Source organism: Diabrotica undecimpunctata, chromosome 4 (assembly GCF_040954645.1).
Source record: "Diabrotica undecimpunctata isolate CICGRU chromosome 4, icDiaUnde3, whole genome shotgun sequence".
In the NCBI taxonomy this organism is placed as follows: Eukaryota; Metazoa; Arthropoda; class Insecta; order Coleoptera; family Chrysomelidae; genus Diabrotica; species Diabrotica undecimpunctata.
This window is the reverse complement of record NC_092806.1, coordinates 96790821-96814340: the sequence shown is the minus strand read 5'-3', so window position 1 is coordinate 96814340 and position 23520 is coordinate 96790821. Positions and strand designations below refer to the sequence as shown.

Here is a 23520-nt window from a genome sequence, read left to right as displayed (position 1 = left end):
TTCACCAAACCTTGTCCTATCAGTTTCTGATACTTTAGTTTGGCCTATTTGATTTTAAAACATTGGTTTTAGTCGTTTGAGGCCCTTATCCCAACCTAAAAATGGATTTATACAAAACTGTTTAATAAATTAGGACCACTTTTTATATGACCTCTTGAACATTATTTTGCGGTCTTTTATGAAAGTGATTATGCAAAAAATCTCATGCGAATATTTTTCCCAATGAATTCGAGGTTTTCGTCTCATATAAACATATTTTGCTGAATTTAAAACCAAAATCCTATTATTTATCTATTATACATTAATTTGTTATTTATTTATTTGTCCTCTAGATTTTTTTCAGTTCTTAAAAGGTTTATTTACAAGCCAAATTAGTGCAATGTAAATATTTTACATTTTTACACGGCAATTCTAAAGACGGGAAGTCGTAAATTTTTATTACATCTTTCAATGTGAGATAAAATAAAAATGCGATGACTAACTGGAATGTTTAAGATTAGAGACATAATATTGTAATGTTTATTGGAAATACTGAACATCATTAGCACGTGCAAATCCTACCCTGTCATCCAATTTTCTATGAAATTAAAATGGTGCATGTTTTTAGGATCCATTTATTTTTTCGGGCATGCGTATTTACGAGGTCCAGGAGATTTTGAAACATTTCTAACTAGCTTGGTTATAGATAGATGTGCATTGTGCATTGCTTTAATTTTGAGTTGTGTTGAAATTTTGTTGTGAGTAGTTATAATAATTGTAGTATTTTTTGTTTGTAGACCATGGGAAAAATCACCTACAGTTTTTCGTGCATGGGAGCAAGAGAACCCAAGTAGTAGTAGAGAAAGTGTAGTAGTCAACAATCTTTTAAGTGTAAGTGATACAAAAAATAATGACACTGAGACTGTAACTGTAGAAAAGTGTCTAAGACTTTCAAAGAAAAGGATTGTTTTGAATGAACAATCTAAGAGAATTTGTATGAACGTTTACAAAAATCTTTAAAATGATTCAAAATGAAAATAGTTGTAAAGGCTGTATTATAAGAAAAGCGGCCTTTCTAACAAAAATTCCGTATTCTACCATGCGCGACATCGTGAAAAGTGATGTTAAAAAGAGAAAAACAAGATCGGATGCTGGAAAACCTAAACAAATTAATATCGTGACTGCTAAATGTTTAAGGAATTTGGTATACGAGGAATACAAAAAAAATGTAATACCAACAATTGATATTATATACACCAAGCTTGTTGCGATGGGAAGAAGCTGCCCTAAAACCACTTTACGTAGACGGCTGAAAAAACTTGGGTTCAAATACAAAATCTTTAATAAACGGGTGGCTATAATGGAAAGTAAGAGGATAGTACACTGGGGTTTAGATTATTTAAAAACAATTCAAGAATATCGAGACCAACAGCGGACTATATATTATTAAAGAGGAGATATGGTATGACACGCATGATACCGCTAGTAAGGGTTGGACTGATGGTTCACTTGCGTGACAGCTGAAAGGAGTACCTCCGAATAAAGGTTCTCGGATGATTATTGTACACTGTGGATCTGCAAATGGTTGGATGCCAAATGGGTTAATGCTTTGCGGAACAAAAAATTGAAAAATGTAGTGTAGATTATCAACAGAATATGAATTCTACTATATTCGAAGAGTGGTTTAAAAATACACTACTTCCCAATATAACACCGTGCAGTGTGATAGTTATGGACAATGCTAACTACCACTCAAGGCTTTTCAAAAAATTCCTAACAGTTCGTCTTCAAAACAGGAAATAAAAGATTTCCTCTCAGAAAATGATTTGTATTTTGAAGACAACTATAATAAGAAACAGTTACTTGGAGTGCTTCGTACTAAAACTTATAAGAAACAATATATACTGGACACTATTGCAATACAACATGGCCATAATGTTTTAAGGTTACCACCTTATTTTTGCATATTCAATCCTATCGAACTTATTTGGGGACAAGTAAAAAATGGATTCGGAGGAAAAATATTTTTCCAAAATTTGACGCGAAAGTGGTCGATTTAATTCGATATGAACTATCAGAGATTACAAGTGCCGACTGGAAAAAAGCAGTAAACCGTGTAGTGAAAGTAGAAAATGAGTACAGAAGACTAGGACAATTATTTTCAAACAGTGGACAACTTATTATTAATCTGGTGGATAGTGACGATCATGAGAGCTCGCCTGCAGGAGAAATATTTTAGACAAGGTACGCTAACATGATGATTATTTCAGTTAAAACAACTCAGTTTTTCATTATAAATTGCTAACTTTGTTTAAAACAATATGTTTTAAAACAATATGCTTAAGTGTAAAATACTTTTCCACAGTTTCGTCTATGTACGTCATCGTTAAACGCTAATTGGGATTTTCAACGCTTCTCATATATTTCAGGCACTTAATGTCGTATAGTTCGTCCCAAACCATTCTTTCAGTGCGTCATAGTTGATTGAATTCTCTCTAACGCATTAAGCTAGAAGTGGCAGAAAAAACGTGAGTCTGTGATTATTATACAAAGAACTTAGAAAATTATGTATAGTTTACGGGTATTTGTATATTAAAGCGAATTCTCCTTACGGATGTATAATTGGTTGGAGTTTATAATACGCTAAATAGATATCCAATCAATGATGCGCATAAATATAATTTGACGCAGAAGGTCTCGATCTTGACAGTACTTTCACAATGTCAGCTGATAAAATGATAATTGTCATTCCAGTTTATAATTATTATAATAATTATAATTTATAGTATTTTCAGATATTTTACAGTGAAAATTTAATTTTGTATTTATTGTCATAAAAATATTTTAAATATGCCGAGATATACCGAGAAGGAACAAAGACTAATATTAAAATTATTAAATTATTTTCAATTAGAAAAAGAAGCTGGGACAACTTTATTACCAGTTTCTGCCGTTCATTAACCAATAACTATGAACATGTTATTAGAACTCGTGTATACAGAATGTTTAGTGAAGGTTTGTATCAAAATATAGTTTGCCATAACTTACTGAAATATCACTGGTCTTTAAATTTTTTCTTGTTGGAAACTTGAATTATTGGAGATGGTAAATCTTAGCTAATTAAGCACTTTCCCTGGAATGTATAGAATAGAAATTATGACAAACTGCCGTTAGAATATAATGAGCATTAAAAATTTATATACAGGACGAAACCTTTAATATGTAAATTAAAAATTTTACCTTTAATATTAAAATACAATTTTGAATTGTTAAAGTTTTTATTTTATATTTAAAAAAAATAACCTTTTCACATTTAACCGATTACGATCCTGCAACTGTCAGATTTAACTAAAATGTCATGCAATAATTCTTGACATTCTTAAAATCCTATATGACGTCAAAATTAGTGACGCACTGAAAGAAGGGTTTGGGACAAACTGCATAATTTGAATATATCTATCTACGTCATACGTTATTAATACAGCTAATAATACGAAACCCATACGGAACTGCTCGATCTTTCATAGGCGTCAACGTGGTATAATAATCAGAAAAATGTAATCATAATTATATTAGGAATTTTAGAATTATATTGATTAGATAACCAAAAACATTTGTTATTATTAATAATATAAATTTTATGAAATAACTCTTCAAGTTTAATATTCCACAAAATAGTAATTTTAATTAAATAGATTTGACAATTGTACGCAACTGATACGGGAATATTTCAAATTTTAATGACAGTTCAGCGTGTGGCAAATTTGTATAAAGTGTTGCCGTTTTTTTAGAGTAAGAATTTTGTTAATGTTTTGAATTTTTACACAATTTGATCATAATATATTATATATTAATAAAATGTATTTATAAATACATATTAAATTTAGATTAATAGCTTTAAAAACTAATTATTGTTCTGTGATTGTGCTATGCCAAAACAACTAAATAGTCTGTAGAAAGCTGATAAGCGTTCATATAAGATAGATTATTTTGAATAAGAAATAATGGCGGGACGTTTTTATTATTAATGCTCTAAATAGAGGTAAGTTTAAAATTTAGAATATATAATTTTGTATTAAAATGTTTTCATATGTATTTTAGTGTGTTGCAGTAGTCTTAAAACTAAGTGTATTTACTGTTAATATAACAGTTTGACAAATAGTTGACATTTTAAAAATTCCTCACTTACTAACTATTCTGACGTTTTCGCAACGTTGTGGAGATCTGACGTCGTAAATCTTGAATGACGTGCAATCATTTTTATATGAAAAATTCTATATACTCCATTCGCTTAGCTCGGGCATATTTTGACAGATTCATTGTCGGAAACCTACAACACAACAATTCCTACTTCTCAGTATTAATAGCACAAGTATACTACTATTGCAGACTTCTTTCTTTGCAAAAAGAAGAATTATTCTAAATAGTGGAAGTGTATACTAAACATTTTGGGTAGTATATATTTAAAAGATATATTTTAGTTTTTATAATTTAATATAACTATTTATTATATATGGTGCAAATAAGTAAATATTGATTGTTGGTAATTTGTAAAGTTCTATTTTATATACTATTTAGTTTGTTTACTATTAATATTAGCTATAAGTACGTGTGCTTGGTTGTTTAGTAATTTCCAGCCACTTCGAGTCTGTCAAAAAGTAACTAACTTCGCAAAAAAATAATTACTAAATTCACTAGACAGTTCGGACTGGAGATAGCGAACCGAGTATATAATACATTCGCTTAGCTCGGGCATATTTTGACAGATTCATTGTCGGAAACCTACAACACAACAATTCCCACTTCTCAGTATTAATAGCTCAAGTATCCTACTATTGCAGACTTCTTTCTTTAAAAAAAGAAGAATTATTCTAATTAGTGAAAGTGTACAATACTAAACCCATCAAATTTTGGGTAGTATATATTTAAAAAATATATTTTAGTTGTTATAATTTAACATAACTATTTATTATATGGTGCAGATAAATAAATATTGATTGTCGGTAATTCGCAAAGTTCTATTTTATTTACTATTTAGTTTGTTTACTATGAATATTGGCTATGAGTACGTGTGCTTGGTTGTATAGTAATTTCCAGCCACTTTTAGTCTGTCAAAAAGTAACTAACTTAACAAAAAAATAATTACTAAATTCACTAGACAGTTCGGACTGGGAATAGCGAACCGAGTATACCAATAACTATACAGTCTGTCCCAAACCCTTCTTTCAGTGCGTCACTAATTTTGACGTCATATAAGATTTTAAGAATGTCGAGAATTATTGAATGACATTTTAGTTAAATCTGACAGTTGCAGGATCGTAATCTCTCTTTTTCTAATTGAAAATAATTTAATAATTTTAATATTAGTCTTTGTTCTTTCTCGATATATCTCGGCATATTTAAAATATTTTTATGACAATAAATACAAAATTAAATTTTCGTTGTAAAATGTCTGATAATACTAACCTGGAATGACAATTATCATTTTATCAGTTGACATTGTGAAAGTACTGTCACGATAGAGACAATCTGCGTCAAATTATATTTATGCGCATCATTGATTGGATATCTATTTAGCGTATTCTAAACTCCAACCAATTATACATCTCTAAGTAGAATTAGCTTTACGATAAATAATTTTCTAAGTTCTAAGTATAATAATCACAGACTCACGTTTTTTTCTGTCACTGCTAGCTTAATGTGTTTCGATCAACTATGACGCACTGAAAGAAGGGTTTGGGACGAACTATACATACAAAAGACGTATGACGTATAGTCCATCTAATTTAGATACCGTTGCACGTCATTATCATTTACAGAGATCGAAGTTGACATATTTGCCAAAATATAAAAAAATCCTGAATCCATTTTAAATCAAATAGGTCACAATTATTGAAAAAGTGGATTAGACAACAAACCAAATTAATATTTAATGTAAATAAATAGAAACAAAACAAGAGTTAAAAAATAATCTTGTTAAAAACATTTTGAGCCGCTTGTATGCGTCGTATAAACATGTAAAATGGAATACTTAAACAAAAACAACTCTTATTCATTACTTATTAACATTAGTCAATACCGCAACTGTCAAATAAGTGTTACCAATTTATGCCAAAATATCACCCTCGTTCGATTACAGTTACAGTGTGTTCTGAACAAAATGTTCTTCATAAAAACGCTTTATAATGCATTTATACAAGTTAAATGAAACATATTATTGTGTATTTTTTTAAGTTAACATTATTAGAAATCTTTAAATATTATTTTTACGCGTATATAATAAAATATGTCTATTGGCTGTAATGCCAGTGTACTCGGCAAAGTGATTCTAAAAAAGGACACACCTACCGCCTAAATATTTCGTGTTGGTAAACTCGGTTCGCTAATCCCAGTCCGAACTGTCTAGTGAATTTAGTAATTATTTTTTTGCGAAGTTAGTTACTTTTTGACAGACTAAAAGTGGCTGGAAATTACTATACAACCAAGCACCCGTACTCATAGCCAATATTAATAGTAAAAAAACTAAATAGTAAATAAAATAGAACTTTGCGAATTACCGACAATCAATATTTATTTATCTCCACCATATAATAAATAGTTATGTTAAATTATAACAACTAAATATATATTTTTTAAATATATACTACCCAAAATTTGATGGGTTTAGTATACACTTCGACTATTTAGAATAATTCTTCTTTTTTTAAAGAAAGAAGTATGTAATAGCAGGATACTTGAGCTATTAATACTGAGAAGTAGGAATTGTTGTGTTGTAGGTTTCCGACAATGAATCTGTCAGAATTTGTCCGAGCTAAGCGAATGGAGTTTATCATGTGACCTCATGGACTATGAAGCGGATGACGTGCAACGGTATGTAAATTAGATGAAGTATAGATATCTTAAAATTGTATGACATATAACAAGTGCCTGAAACAAATGGGAAGCGTTAAAAAGCCCTATAGAAGATGCCGTTGTATCACCTATGATATTTAGTATTTTTTCCGACAGGGTGGTAGAGTGATAATTTTTTTTACGTTTCACTTTTAACCATTTAAAAAACAAAGAAATATAACGTTTTGCTTTTTTTTCCAAAATCAGATTTTCTGCTCTTTGACTATAATATACACATTACACATTGTTATTTTATGATTTAATACTTGTATCAAAAAATTTGTGTCGGTGAAACAACCAATATCGCGATACGTCAATGGACATCGGTTACTCGAATTTTTGAATTTACCGACGGACGAAATATCGTTGGACTCAACTATACCATCATAGTACATAGTACCGACCGAAGGTGCACTTTGACTCGGCGGGAATTGTTCGCGCATCTGGTTTGCGCATTGTCAGCGGCCATATTTTAGTTTTCAGTCAGTTGGTTGTTGTTGTCAGATCATATTTGTTTCGTTAATAATTTGATTTTGTGCAATCGTAAATATGGAGATACTGAATAAAAAGAAAGGCAGATCAGGCTGTGCGGCAGTGAACTGTAAAAACAGTTATTCAAATTGTAGTTACGGGTTTTACCGTTTTCCATCAGATGAATCAAGGTAAGCATTTTTAAATTCATAATATTTTTATAAACTTTGACTATAATGGTATACTATAGGGTACTTGAAAAGTTGGTTGTAACTATAAAACTTTATTAGTTTATGGGAAATAAGTCAATACTCACAATCTTAAGTAGTTTTTATTTAATAAAGATGGTGAATTTTGGGTTACCGGTTTCAAGGCTTACAATATTTGGCTAAATTGAATTTTACGATCAAATTCAACAACTTTATTAAATAAAAACTATTTAAGATTGTGAGTATTGACTCATTTACCATATACTAGGGTAACGCACCCAGTTATTGGCACTTTAAGGAAATGTCCCGGGAAAAGTATTTCTGATTTCCACAAGAAAAGAATCACAATTTCGGGAACTTTTATTCTGGGCGGTGTGATATCCTACCTTTCTGATCACACAACACACAACTGTTGTGTTAATAACGTTAATATATTTAAACGAAATTGATTTAAATCAAAAACAGAGAAAGTACTAGTTATTGGCATTCACATGGCTGTAGTCATTGTTACCTACCTGCAGTAATTGTCACACGTCTTGCTGTAGTTAATGGCATCACTTTCCTAGTAATGGAATGAAACAATAAAATAAGAGCTCAAATCATTTAAAATAAAGGTTTATATGGCAAAAGTATAGAGAAAGTGCCGATGAAGTTAGCTACAAATGAGGGACAGATTTATATTTGGCAGTGTTGCCATATCACAAATAAATCTCGAAAGAGCATGTGATATAATATTAATTAATGTTACTTAACATTCTTTTTAAGTTTTTAAAAGAAGTTTAATTAATTTAAATTTAATTTAAAATAACTTTAACTTTTTAAGCTTTTAAATTCTTAAGTTTTTAAGGTATTCAGGTACCATTTCATCCCAAAATTATAATAGGCATAAAATTGAAATCTGCTGAACATCTGATGCAATCTGGCAACTAGAGTTTTCAAAGTTTTGACAATATTGCCAAGTTTATTTGCTAATCTACCAAAGGCCAATTATAAATTTTTTTTTCAATAACTAACTGCAATTAATATCAAAAGAAACAAATATTCATTCGATCGTGGTTTATATAAATTTAAAAATTTTTAAAAAATACCCGATTTCATAAAATAATATAATAAAAATGTACTGTTTCAAAGCATATTTGAGGCATAAAACATATACATAATAAGGACATGGCAGTACCGCAAACACAAATTTGACGGATCTGACTTGCGAGGAGGTAGGAGTAGTGTCAGGGCCGAACTTACCCTATAGGTGTATTATCTGTGATTAGTGTTGTGAGAAGTTATAGCGGAATTTTATCAAAAAAAGGACTCACATTTTAAATAAAATGGCCTCTGTAACGCATAAGTGTGTTTACGCGGGATGTTTTGAAAGAAACGATGGAACAAATAATAATATATCTTTCTTTAAATTTCCCCCGAAAGACGTAGAGCGCACAAAAATTTGGCAAAGAAACTGCGGGAATACGATATTATATTGATGGATATCATTCTTGAATTTTCTTGCCTCCTTGTACGTACGGCAGTTCTTGATCAATATTTTGTTAATTTTCTATGTTTTGTTGAAATTCTAGGTTTTCTAAAATCGTACCAAGTTGGTTGTCGTCGAAATTTGGTTCCATTATAGTGTGGCTTATTATTTCAGGTTGCTCTTGTATAAGTACACTATCTCCGAAAACTATTTCCATATCTTTAATACTTTCTTGGGTTAAATACGGTACAGGCAGCTGACACTTTTCAAAACGCCTCTCTTCATTTTGATGTAACTCACACTCTTCACCATGAAACAGCACAGTAACAAGGGAATCATCTGCACTAGAACTGCATGATTCAGCAGTTACCCCTTTTGTAAATCTTAAAAATATTTTTACAAGCAACTGGAAATCTTCACCTTCATCACCTTTTCTCTAGTTTTCTTTGTACTGTCTAAGTTGGTTTAATTTATCTTGCTCAATAATGGAAATAAAGTCATCATAATATTATGTCATTTCGCAACTTTCCTTTCCGTTCACATTTCTAACAGCTCTATCTGGTCCTGTTGTCTTCTTTCCAATACATTTTGAAAAGTCAATGGATTTGACATTCCAAGGATACAATCCGCAAGATTTAAAACCATTACAAATTGAAGAACTCTTTAGTGACGTTAAGAAATCTTCTAATATTGGTGCAAAATGAATTTTGGTCAATCCAATGAAGGGATTATTTCTTCGCCATTTTAGAACTGTGCGTTTCCAGACATTCTTCAGAGGTTTAAAGCAGCTAACATCTGCTGGTTGAAGGATTCTGGTAGCATTTGGACATAATGCAATAAGTATTATTTGAAGCCTCGTACAAAGGGACTTAGTTCATAGCTCATGTGAGTTTTGTGACCATCTACAAAAAGAATGACAGGAAACTGTATTTCGTTTTTGCAAAGATGGGGATGGAGTATATTTGAAATATAGTCCACAAACAATTCGGATTTCATCCAGCCATTGTCGCTTATTCCTATTCCCCACGTATCAGGAACACTTTTACCAACAGCAGCAGGAAGCCTCTTATAGGGGTAAATGATCAACGGCGGAGTTACTGAGCCAGCAGCTGAGAAGGTGAACATCACAGTAAGATTGGCCTTTGCTGTTCCTTGATCCATCTGGTATACATTTTTAGCACCGCGAGGAGCGACAACCTTATCCTCTTTTGGACAAAAGAGAAAACAAGTTTCGTCTCCGTTGAACACTCTTTTTGGATCTTGCAATATATCAAAATAATTTTTCTCCTTTAAATAATTTTCGATGTTGGAGAACCAATTTTTTATGTCTTTCTCAGAAACGCAGCTGCTCGTTAGTTTTACCTCTTTCTCTTCTTTTTTTATTCCCTTTAGTTACCTCTTCTGGAGTTCTCAGGGTCAAACAACAAAAATATTCGAAGTGCCAATAATAGGGCCCGTTCCTACTACTAGGACACTTACCCTAGTATTACAGACTCACATTGGCAACCTTTTCATCATTTATAGAACTTTATATTTATAATATATTGTTGAAAACGTTCTTAAATAATTTGTTATTGTAGAGCTGAAAGATGGGCGTTAGCAGCAGGTAGGGAAGACTTAGTTCCGAGTAGAGAAACACTGCATATTACCCATCGACTGTGTGGAGCCCATTTTGAAAAAAGAATGTTCACCATGAATGAAACTAGGAACAGATTATTATGTAAAGCAGTTCCAACTTTGTTCCCGTGCTTGGAAGGTTCCACAAGTGGTGTATTAGCAGAACATAGTTACAGCAGTTTCCTAAATGTCCCACATGCTAGTAGTAAGTCAAAGTAGATAACTTTTCCTAGTATAACAGATAATAATAAATAAATGTAAAAGTGTACAGAATAATTTTTAAAATAGCAATATGAGAAAATGAATGATAAACAAATATTATTTATTCATAACTATTTACAATTTTTACATTAGTAAGCATATTTAAGAAGTATTTTTTATTTTTGCAGCTGAACTAGAAATTTCCTCAGGTGTGACATGCACTTCAGAAGTTACTGTAACCCAAACACCAAACATAAAAATACTTAAGAATAATTTGATACCTTCAGGTAAATATAATCATAGCTATCTTATGTCCGTATTTATAAACGAAACTCAGGCACTTATCTATAGTACATTAGGGAACCATTTTAATCGTATTCGTAACTATTTACAATTTTTAAATTAGTAAGCATATTTAAGAAGTATTTTTTATTTTTGCAGCTGAACTAGAAATTTCCTCAGGTGTGACATGCACTTCAGAAGTTAGTGTTACCCAAACACCAAACATAAAAATACTTCAGAATAATTTGATACCTTCAGGTAAATATAATCATAGCTATCTTATGTCCGTATTTATAAACGAAACTCAGGCACTTGCTCACATAAGGTAAACTTATAGCAAGTTCGATCTCAAGTCTGTGATATGATCTATAGTACATTAGGGAACCATTTTAATGAATATTACATTTCCTTCAAAAAGTATTTGTAAGATATACACTTTAACTTTTATTTTAGGTTTAACATCAGATGATGACAATATCATGCCCAATAAACGTAGTTTTTCATCAGCAAGCTCACAAACTCCCTCGAAATTATCAGCAAAATCTCCCAGGAAAATGAAACTGAGAGAAGAGGTGAAACAGTTAAGAAATCAATTGTCACATTTAGACAATCGATTAGAAAATAATGAGCAAAAATTAAAATGTCAAAGACAAGAATTCCTTGATAGTGTGTCACTCGAGGAATATAAATATTTGACAAACAAATTCTGTTTTCAGAAACCTAAACTGGCTAATTTTATTAATGTGCAAGTAAGCCAAGTAAATAAAAAAACCTAAAGGTAGAAGATTTACTGACAGTATGAAGCGAGAATGTCTGATTATGTATTTTACCTCTCCTAGGTTATACAAAACAAAATTTATGGATTTATTTTGCTTACCCTAAGTTAGGTATAAGTTAGGGTAAGCCTAGTATAACTAGGTAAGTTAGTATAACTAAGTTATATACCTAACTAATACACTTTGCCAAGTGTATTAGTTAGGTATATAAAAAATATTAAATTTCATGCAGGTTTGAATGACAATCACATTAAAATTCAAAATTTTAGTGCTCTAGACAAGCAATGTGTTTTATGCTTTGATGAGATGCACATAAAAGCCCATTTATTTTATAACAGATCAGATGATAATAATGTTGGTTTTGAGGATTTAGGACAAAAGGCATTCAAACCTGCATTAAATACTACCGTTTTTATGATTAGGGGCATAAATTCAAAATGCAAGCAGGCTCTCTCCTATTACTTACACGAATCCACTTGCCCAATTACCAATTTACAAGTAATGCTATACGAAATAATAACTGCGCTTCATAATATAGGATTGAATGTGTGAGTTTGTGTAAGTGATATGGGCTCCAATTATGTATCTCTTAGTAGGGCTTTGGGTGTTACTATTATGACACCTTACTTTTTTGTCAATAATTTAAAAATTATCTACTGTTGACACCCCACATTTAATAAAGGCCACAAGAAATAATTTAAAAAACAATTATTTTGTAATAGATCACAATAGTACACATTTTGAATATATTGTACAATATTATAATTCTGATCCAACGAGAAGTGCACCAAAACTAACTGAGTCCCATTTATATCCAACAAATTTTCAAAAAATGAAAGTTAAATTGTTAAGTGCCACTGTTTCTGCTGGAATGAATTTATTTATATCTTTAAGACTTCTTTCAACACATGCTAAATTTACTTAAGATTTTATTGATATGTTGGATAAACTGTTTGATATTCTTAATTCTTCATCACCCAAATCAGCAAAACGTTACAATTTGCCATTCCAAGGAAAGACCTACCAAGTCGATTTTCTTAATGAGTGTTTAAATTTTTAATACAGCAAAGGTATTTAATAAAAAAGGGGATGATGTCACCAAAAAATTACCAAGTATCAGAGTTTGGCAAATAACTATTAGAGAGATAATACTTTCATGCGATAGTTTATATCAGGAAGGATTCACTTATATTAATATCAGGAGGATTAATCAGGACTGTCTGGAAATTTTTCTGATTATCAGAAGAATAGTATATTACAAACAAATTCTGTCAGATATGTATTGTATGTGGGTATTTAATCCAAAAGTGTTTAAAAGTTCATTCATGTCAAGAATGCATAGAGTATGCCAATAAGCATAAAGATCTTGATACAAGCTTATTGTGTTATTTTAAAGCATTTGAGAATGAAGGCTTAATCAAAACCTCACACTTTTGGAAACCTCACTATGCCAAGTAACCAAGTAACGATTTCGTATTTTTCATTTCAAATTTAGAATCAATTTTTCAAAACAATTTTGAAAAATTGTCCTGCACTGAAGGTGTTTTAGCACAATTTGTAGCTCTTTTTAAAGAGATTAAGTTTATTCATCCTTGTTCATATTTTCCCTATGAGCATTTACTAAATTTATATGGTAGACTAAAAATTTATTATTCTTTAAAATATGTAAATCGAAATTTTAAGAATACAGATAAGAAAAAATCAAAATTAATTATTTGGAATCACCAATAGTAACTGAATGTACACCAAGTGTAATTGAATGTCATTAAGCAGAAAACACAAAACCCTCAAATTGTCAAAAATGAGATTTTAATACCAGCGAGCAGAAAATTTCTGTTTCTGTAATTTACAGAAACCTTCCAAGCTAAAACATCTTAACAGGCAACATAACATCTTAAAGCAATTACTATTTTAATGGGAATAAGCCACAATTGAAATTTATTGACGTTTCAATTTCCACTTCAGAAATTGTTCTCAAAATACAAACATTAATAAATTAAACAAATTTTGTTTGTTCGTACTTTGTGAAAAATTCTTATAATTTAATTTTATCTGACTCATTTATATTGACAATTAGACGACTTTAAAATGATATTGTCATTATAGCTGAATTGCGTTCCTGGGACGACTTTATTGTAGGATAGCTCATTCGATTATATGAAATCAACTTTAACTTGAGAATATCCGTCAAAAAAATCATAGCATGTGATTCGTTTTTAAAAAGACAACCATATGCCATAATGACAGTAAAACAGTATTTTTTGGGATTAAAAAGGTTCAATTGGGTTCCATCTTTTCTACCTAGAAATCCCAATGTAAATGTGTGGGGCAAATGAGTGTGGAACACTATTCATTTGTATTAAGTCTTATTTGCCAATTTTAATAATTTTTTTGTATAATATTTTTTTTGTATTTCAAATTCTACTACATATTTCATTTAAGGCTATTTTATCGGTGCACCAAAACCTAGGGACAGTGTTTTCCCTGTTATTTTCCGACGACATGTCTCGAAATTTGGACACGTTATTTGAAATTATGTTGCCTTTAAATTGATGGTCTTACTTTTTTTATTTTTTTGAAACTTCTGTTGAAAAATTGAATTATACTGTTTAACGTTCTATTATAACCAAACTTTTTACGCCCACCACTTAAAAGAGTTTTTTTCTGTAATCATATATATAATATATATACGTTGTTCGTTTTATTTTAAAAATATTATAATAGTTCATCTTCAGTAAGTTCGTATCTTTTTCCTAGAATAATTTTGTTTTTTTCTCATATTTTTAGGAACTTAAAAATGAAAAAAGCTACTTTAAAACAAAAGTTCTTCATCAAATAGTTCATTCCATCAAGGATTAGCAGAAACATCTACTTTACCTAGTTGTAGTGTCGATTCGTAAGTAACCCTTTTACCAATGACTATATTTTATGATACCTAATTGGTAATAGTATTGAATACTTAGTAAAGTAGGTAAATACAGGGTTCATGACCTTACATATTATTTGTTTATAGTCAAAACATTACCAGTGTTTTACTCTTAAATAATAATAATAACAAATAATATCATTTGCAGAAAATACTTTAAATTTTATCGTTATTTCTAGTGATAGCTGTCATTCTCAGTCGCATCTCAGCAAAAACCATCTTTTTCGGTAGAAGGTAGAAGAATAGTGGACATGAACTTTTTCATTAAATCGATTCAAGGTTTGAATGATCTTTCTCCATTTTCATGCAACTTTTCTTATATGAAGATTATCAAAGAAAAAATGGACGGATTGATAAGTACATTGACTACTATATCCACCGGGTCAGGTTATTCAGACATACAGCAGCAACACGCTGCATTAAATATACCTGTGATTTCCTACAGGTAGTATGCAAAACATACGGAGACAGTTGCAGATATCATCTGCCAAACACTTTATGATTCCATAGAAGAGGCTGGACGGGAGGAATTAGCTTTAGCCAAAGAAATTGGTGAAGTAGATTCCGACGGAAATGGGTTAATAACCGTTATAACTGATGGTGCTTGGTCCAAAAGATCGTATAAAGTAAACTACGATGCTTCTTCAGGTGTAGTAAGTGTGTTGTATTGACAAGATAGACAATCTTTCTATATATTTTCTTTTTTAGGCTTGCATAGTCGGTGCCAAAACTGGAAAGATTTTATTTGTTGCTACAAGAAATAAATACTTTATTATATGCGCGAGAGCTGTAAAAAATGAAACAGTTAAATCCCATACATGTTCTAAAAATTGGGAAGGATCATCCACGTCCATGGAAACTGATATAATATTTGAAGGTTTTAAAAGAAGTGTGGAGATGCATCGATTAAAATACATACAGTTAGTGGGTGATGGAGATAGTAGTGTATATAATTCATTATGCATTAAAAAACCATATGGTCCAAATATTTTAATTAAAAACATTGAATGCATAAATCACCTTTTACGCAATTATTGCAGTAAATTAAGAGATTTGGCAGCAAAAAAAATTTCAACTAAAATGAAACCTGTGGCGCCAGAACTAATAAAACGTTTGTCTAGTAATATACTGAGATTAAGACTAGGAATCAAAACAGCGATAGCCTACAGAAGAAATGAAACAAATAGTATAGAAATTCAAATGAAAAACTTAATAAAAGACATAAAAAATTGTTCGTATCATGTCTTTGGACAACATACAAGCTGCGATCAATATTTTTGTAAAGGATCCAAAGAAAACTAAATAAACTTTGTTACCAAATTAGAAGAATGCGGATTATTGAATGACATTCTCTCGTGTGGGAACAGTCTAATTCAACATACTCATAGTTTATTGTTGAATATGAATAATAATGCAGTAGAAACATATAACTCTGTGATTTCAAAGTTTGTTGGGGGTAAAAGAATAAATTTTGTTTTGAGAGGTAGCTACGATACACGGTGAAAGCTGCAGCGATATCATTCATTGAAGAGAACATTACTTTAGTGACCTACATAAGAAAATGACCATGAAAAGTCCAAGAAAATATACAAACAAATACATAGATCAAATCAAAATAGTAGGGAACAAAAGAAGACTGCGTAGAGAATTACACCCAGTAATAAAGAAAAAAAGAAAAATTGCACCAGCTGATACAAATTACGGTGCATTAGAAATTAGAAAGATATAGAAATAACAAGCGAGAAAGGGTTCTTTGGAATCCTTACAAAAAAGTAATGAGTAGATTGCAAAAATAGAACAATCTACCAGGGGCCAATCTACAAATTTTTTGTGGAAAGAATACAGGCACAATCGTTTGACAGCCTCTAATTTTGGAATTGTATGCAAATTGAGGAAATCTACAAATCCTGCAAACACCACAAAAAAAATATTGTTTTCAGATTTTCACGGATCTGCTGCTACAAGGTGGGGACAAGATCATGAGGCAATTGCAAAACTTGAATTTGAAGCAAAATATAATTTAAAAGTGCAGTAGAACTCCAATTATCCGGACTCCAATTATCCGGATCGCCAATTATCCGGATCAGATTGAGAAAAAGAAAAAATTAAGTTTGTATAGGCGCCACGTCCTGAGAGATAAATCAGTCGTTCAGTGCTTCTTCAACCTGCAGTAGAGTGAATTGATGTGTTGACTTGTCCGTGTTCCTTAGTGTTTTGATTAATGTGTTCAGTGAACTACGATGAGTTCTAAGAGGAAACGAAACGTGTGGTATTATCGTTGGCCGATAAAATTAAACTTATCGAACGGTTGGACAAAGGTGTGTCGGGTAAACATTTAGCCGAGGTATACAAAGTGGGAACCTCAACAGTATCTGACATTAAAAAAATAAATTCTTTATTGTAAACTTTGTATCCGTCCTCGAGAATGAAGACGGAAGTTCATAGAGAAAGAGTATGCAAACAGCTGAAAATAAAGAACTGGAAGAAGTGATGTTTAACTGGTTCTTGCAGCAGCGAATATTGGCGAACCCTCTTTCAGGCCCTATTATTTGTGAAAAAGATATGCTTTTTGTCGAGAAAATGGAGAGTGTGGGTTCATTTAAAGCGAGTAATGGGTGGCTACGAAATTTTAAAGCCAAGCACAGAATCCGGGAGTTGGACTTAAGTGGAGAGAAGCTTTCAGCTGACCCTAAAGCTGCTGAAAACTATATTGAAACTTTTAAAGTTGAATCAGATTCTTATAACTCTGAGTCTGTATACAATGCTGATGAAACGGGCCTAAACTGGAAAGCCTTGCCAAAAACTACATTGGCTACCAAAAGAGAATCAAGTGCTCCTGGTCACAAAGTAAGCAAAGAGCGCGTAACTACCCTTAAGTATGCTAACGCAACCGGAAATCATAGATTACCCCTACTCATGATAGGAAAATCCAAAAATACCAGGGCATTCACGAATGTAAAAAAACTTCCCGTGGTCTATAAAAACCAAAAAAAGGCTTGGATGACTGTTACTTTATTTACAGAGTGGTTTGATGAAGTGTTCATACCTGAAGTCAAAAAACATCAAAAGACATTGGGAAAAGAAGGCAGCAAGGTGCTGTTACTTCTTGAGAATGCACCCACCCACCCCCTGAAAACCTGCTAGCAATGTTTTTGCCACCAAACGTAACGAGTTTGTTGCAGCCGATGGATCAGTGGGTTATTGAAACAACGAAGCGTCATTACAGGAGGCAATTGATTAGGAAACTGTTGATAGAAAATGAAAATAAAGAAGGCATTGTCGCTTATCACAAAAAAATCAATTTAAAAGATTGCTCGTATATGGTGGCGGAAACGTGGAGTATTTTCTACCAAGTAAGTAAATATTTAAATAATGGGGCATTGCGTATTCAATCCTGCATGCTATTTTAATACAAGGCGTAACATATTTTTTTTGTTCACTTCTGTGAGCCTAATAGTGGTTTTATTTTCAGATTTAACCACTCACAAAAGATTTTTAAAAAAAGGTAGTATTCCATCCCAGAACCTACCAACAAGGAGTTTGGATAGACCATTATCTTCATCTCAACAGCAGTCTAGAGCTGCAAGACTAGCTAGAAGACAAGTGCTTAAGCATGAAAGCTGCAAGACTAGCTCGAAGACGGGCACTTAAACATGAAAGTTGCTGCTCCTTCTCTGGTGTTAACGATACATCTACATCACCTCCACCTGCACAAGATAAAGAGATAAATGTAATGGAGGAAATTTTGACAGCTGCAGAAGATGATACTGGATTTAAAACATATTTGACTGATAAAGGTGTACAGGTTACGGAAACTATGCTAAATCAATCTAGAAAATCCACATTGGAAGATATGCTAAAAACCAATAGAGATGTGAACGCATTCACAGGAATTCAGTCAGTGGGTCTACTTGACAAAATATGTTTAGCTGCCAGTATGCTGGAAAAGAAAGATGTAAAACCATTACATTTTTCATTACGGCAGCGTATAATACTGGTATTTGTAAAGTTGAAAATTAATCTTTCATTTAGGTGTTTATCTGTATTATTCAGGGTATCAGCAAATACTTGCAAAAATTACTTTCATGTGACAGTTGAAGTACTACATAAGGTACTACAACCTGCTGTACCATGGCTGTCACAAGAAAGAGTTTCGAAACGAATGCCAACTTGTTTCGAAAAGTATCCTGATACCCGAATAATACTTGATTGCACAGAAATTCCTGTGGAAAAAAATAGGTGTTTAAAGTGCCGCATAATATCCTATAGTTATTATAAAGGTAATCACACACTGAAGGTACTTATTGGGATTGCACCTTCAGGTTTGATCACATTTATAAGCCAAGTATATGGGGGTAGAACTTCGGACAAGGAAATTTTTGTGCAATCAAATTTAATAAACAAGTTAATCCCTAATGTAGACGCAATAATGGTGGACAAAGGGTTTTTAATTGAAGACGAATGTTTAGAAAATAAAATAAGACTAATACGTCCACCATTTTTAGGGAAAACGAAGCAATTCTCAGCAGAAGATGTACTATCAACTGCTGAGATAGCTGCAGCTCGTGTTCATGTTGAAAGGACAATTCAAAGAATGAAAATTTTTAAAATTCTTAAAGGACGAATAAATTTATATATGGTTCCATATATGGACTCAATTGTGAATATAATTACAGGAATTGTAAATCTTTCTACTCCAATACTTACTAATTTATATTTAAATGGGAATAAGCCACAATACTTACTGTTGAAAAATATACAAATTAGGTTGTTTTAAAAATATATTTTACATTTTTAATTGTTTGTTAACATTTATTGTTTATACCTACTCTAATAAAAACACTAAAAAAATAAAATATAATAAAACTAAAATTTATCCTAATCATACATATTAAACAAAGAACAAAAATAAGCAATTATCAGCGAGAAACAGGAACTAATGAAAAGGTGGAAGGAGCATTATCAAGAGCTCTTACCAGAAGCTGTTAGAAAATTGGATATGAACGGATATATTAATACAATATCCATAAAAATATGTGTATGATGTTGCCATAATAAGTCACAACAAAAGGGAATTCAGCGAAATAGTTATAGAGCTGAAACTGGAAGCTGTTACATTTGAGCTACATGAGAACCTGAAGGTAGACAACTATACCTACGCATATGTCTCCACTTTTCCCCACCTAGGCTCAATAATAAATGACAACAACAATGTCAGTCAAGGAATACAAGCACATATTCTTAGCGGTAATAAGTGCTTTTATGCATACAAAGACTTAATGAAAAGTAAGTTATTGAATCGTGAATCTAAGCTTAATCTACTAAACAGTAGATGTGGACCCTCTCCACCACTGATGAAAATCAACTGAGAATATTTGAGGGCAAAATACTAAGAAAGTTATTTGGACCAACCCATTGCTGCAATGGTTAGTGTAGATTTAAAGTGAACTAACGCAAAGCGTAGATATTGTTAGATTTGTAAAGTCACAAAGACTAAACTGGCTTGGTCACTTAGAAAGAATGCCACATAATCAAGCTGTAAAAATAATCCAGAGATGAGAGCCCCAAGGAAATAGAACAAGAGGAAGGCCCAGTAAAAGATGATAGACAACGTACAGGAAGATCTTAAAACCATGAACATCAGGCAGCGACGAAGAAAATTATCCAACAGGGCAGAATGGAAGAACATTACTAAGCAGGCAAAGACTCACAACTGGTTGTAGCGCCATTAGAAGAAGAAGAAGACATATTATTACACAAAACAGGTAACATTTTATAAAAATATGCATTTTTAATTATGGATAACATCTCTCCTGTGAAGTGGGGGTCAGATGGTACTTCAATTATAATACTGGATTTGTCATACGAGCAGTATATAACAAAGTGACAGAGGTCCAATCCACTTAATAACATCTGCAATTGCACTTGGCCATAATATTGGTGATTGGTCTTTAAACTTAATGTTCTTTGGTGTAAAGTCCCATTCAGGTATTTTAATTCTTTTATTATATCACAGCAAGTTCTGGTTTTGCCTGCTAAAGGACACTTTACCTCTACACAACATTTGTTGTCTACTAGCCCATCAATGCTCACACCCAACCATGAAACACTTGATGGTACAATAATGCCAATACGTTCAACTTTGTAGCCTGATTTTTGTTGATAGGCATTTAAAGCATCTCCTTCAAATTTTTTTCCATGGCGAGTTGCAACGTTACCCTTGAAGTGAGTGTCAAATAGTGATTTTACTTTCGAAGCCCAGTTTGGATTTTTATTTTTGTAATAGGTGTAAACACTGTAGCAAGTAGTTCCAGTAATCCTCATTCTTCGAGCATTCCGCCACATTTCACCAGACTGAGAAATAGTTGCCCTACATAAATTTATGCCATTTTCATGAGCAACAAATATTTCTTTGTTATAGAACTGTATCAAATCATCACTCAGTTCTATTGTAACATTTAAAATACTATCAAACATAGGTAATAACTTATTGTTAGTAAAAATGTCATGATACATTGCTAATTGTACTAAATTATCACCTTCAGACACTTCACTGAGTTAATGTTATCACTTTCATGCAAACTTAATTGCAGTTCCGATCCTTCTGCACCAGAAAGTATAATATCTAAAACACTGGTCTCGGCATTATTATCAAGGCGACTTTCTAGTGCTGCTTGAGAATCAGTTTTCCCCATGTGGCAGAAACCATTTATAGGAACGGTTTTTTCATATACTATATTCTCTTTTTTTAATTTTCCTCATTGATGCGTCGTATCTGTACTACTTAAGTCTTCCAAGTTCTGAATGAAGCATCTACAATAAAAATAACATGTATTGTCAATTCTTACAAAAAATTAATATACTCGTTTTCATCGTTCTTGGCGTGTGCCTGAAATAAGCTACTACGGAATTTTTAATATTCGTCTCTCTCTGATACACAGATGCGTAATTCAATTGTGCGAGTCACGTTCGTCATGGTAAAGTGCGATGAGAAGGGAATGAAGAGACCACTCACGTCTCTCAGTATTGTAGCAATGACACCGATGTGTTTGACCGATACAGTGTCGGTGATAAGTTCGGCCTCGTTACGAATACAGATAGCTGGCAGTGACGTGTTTTTTTTTAACATGTTACCCTGATCTGTGCAGGTTTGAAGTAGCTGATGAAATAGTTTTTATAAGTAAACAGTTTTTAATTAATTAATAGTTTGAGCTCTTACTGTGTGTAATTCCATTAAATAAAATAATACTTTCGACACCTTAAAAATTCCAGTTTATTATAAATTAACTCTCTCTCTTCCGATACCCATTGCAATAATGACTTGTGGCATTGTTCTTGAATGAGCTGGCTAATAGGTTTATAATTGTAGCAATTACCATTGATATTTTATGTTGTTTTAGTCAGTCATTGTTGGAATTTGTTCCGAACAGTTTTACTTATTATTTTTTGTTGTGAATAACTAATTGTTCTATTTAATAAAAAAAAATGCCGGGAAAAACGATAACAGGAGAAATGCATTCATTTATTGGAGTATTTTAAAAAAGAAAAAGAAAACAACGGACCTTTGCTTTCGTTATCATCGGTGTATGAACGAGTAGCGGACGCTTTGAAAATCAGTCTTCGCACAGTGACAAGAATAAAGAGTGAATACAAGACAGAGGCAGCTCTTACTACACCAGGAGAGTCACGTAATGTACAAAAAAAGACTAATGATGTCAGCGATACTATAAAAGGAGAGATTAGAAATGTACTGTATGGCATGAAAGCAAAAGGAGAGCACGTTACAATTAAAGTTCTAAATACACAATTAAGAAACAAGCATCTCTATGACGGTTCTGATACAAGTTTGTGGCGTCTTATGAAAAATTGTGGATTTTCATACAAACTAGAAAATAGTAGACGAGTGCTATGTGAGAAACCATGTATTGTCTCCAAACGACTGTATTTTTTGAGGCATTATATGAGAAATTTTTTAAGTCCAAGCTCATATTCCTAAAAGGAGCATATAAACGTACTTGGCAAGATGACTGTATGAAAAGCATCAGAAAAGGACACGAAAATACAGGTAAACGCTTTGTTGTTTTACATGCCGGAAGTAGGCAAGGATTTGTTAAAGATGCTGGATTACTGTTTTCTACGAAATCGAAGAGTGCAGACTATCATGATTCTATGGATAAAGAGTCTTTTAAAAAGTGGGTCTCCGAAAAGCTGATACCAATGTTGGAGGAACCATCTCTAATTATTATGGATAATGCCTCATACCATAGCTTTTTAATAGAAAAGTTACCGAATGCCAGTTGGAAAAAATCGGACTTACAAGAATGGTTACGAGCGAAAAAAATAATTTTTGACGACGATTCGGGCAAGACAGAGCTATTGAGTCTTTGTCGCCAGAATAAACCACAAAATACCAGGTACGTTATAGACGAGCTACTCCAAGAACATGGGCATCAGGTTTTGAGATTGCCTCGATATTACTGTCAATATAATCCGATTGAGTTGGTCTGGGGTATTTCTAAACAATACTATGATCGTCATATTGGAGAACATGGACGTGGAGATGAAACAGTGAAAAAAGTTTGGGGCGATGCATTAGCTGAGGCAACACCTGCAGTGTGGGCGAGTTGTGTTAACCATACTGAAAAATTAATTCAGGACGACTGGGCAAAAATGGTCACATATGATGAAAATGAAAGTAGG

The 23520-nt window shown here is 32.1% G+C and overlaps 1 protein-coding gene across 1 annotated transcript; it reads left to right on the top strand.

Moving 5' to 3' along the window:
* The first annotated feature begins 7362 nt into the window (after positions 1-7362).
* Positions 7363-19548, top strand: LOC140439809 (uncharacterized). The gene is made up of 9 exons (XM_072529958.1): positions 7363-7532; positions 10599-10840; positions 11025-11123; positions 11278-11376; positions 11572-12036; positions 14682-14790; positions 15000-15473; positions 15529-18173; positions 18293-19548. The coding sequence occupies exons 1-5, from the start codon at positions 7420-7422 to the stop codon at positions 11892-11894; spliced, it is 876 nt and encodes a 291-aa protein (XP_072386059.1). The 5' UTR covers positions 7363-7419; the 3' UTR covers positions 11895-12036; positions 14682-14790; positions 15000-15473; positions 15529-18173; positions 18293-19548.
* The last annotated feature ends 3972 nt before the right edge of the window (positions 19549-23520 follow it).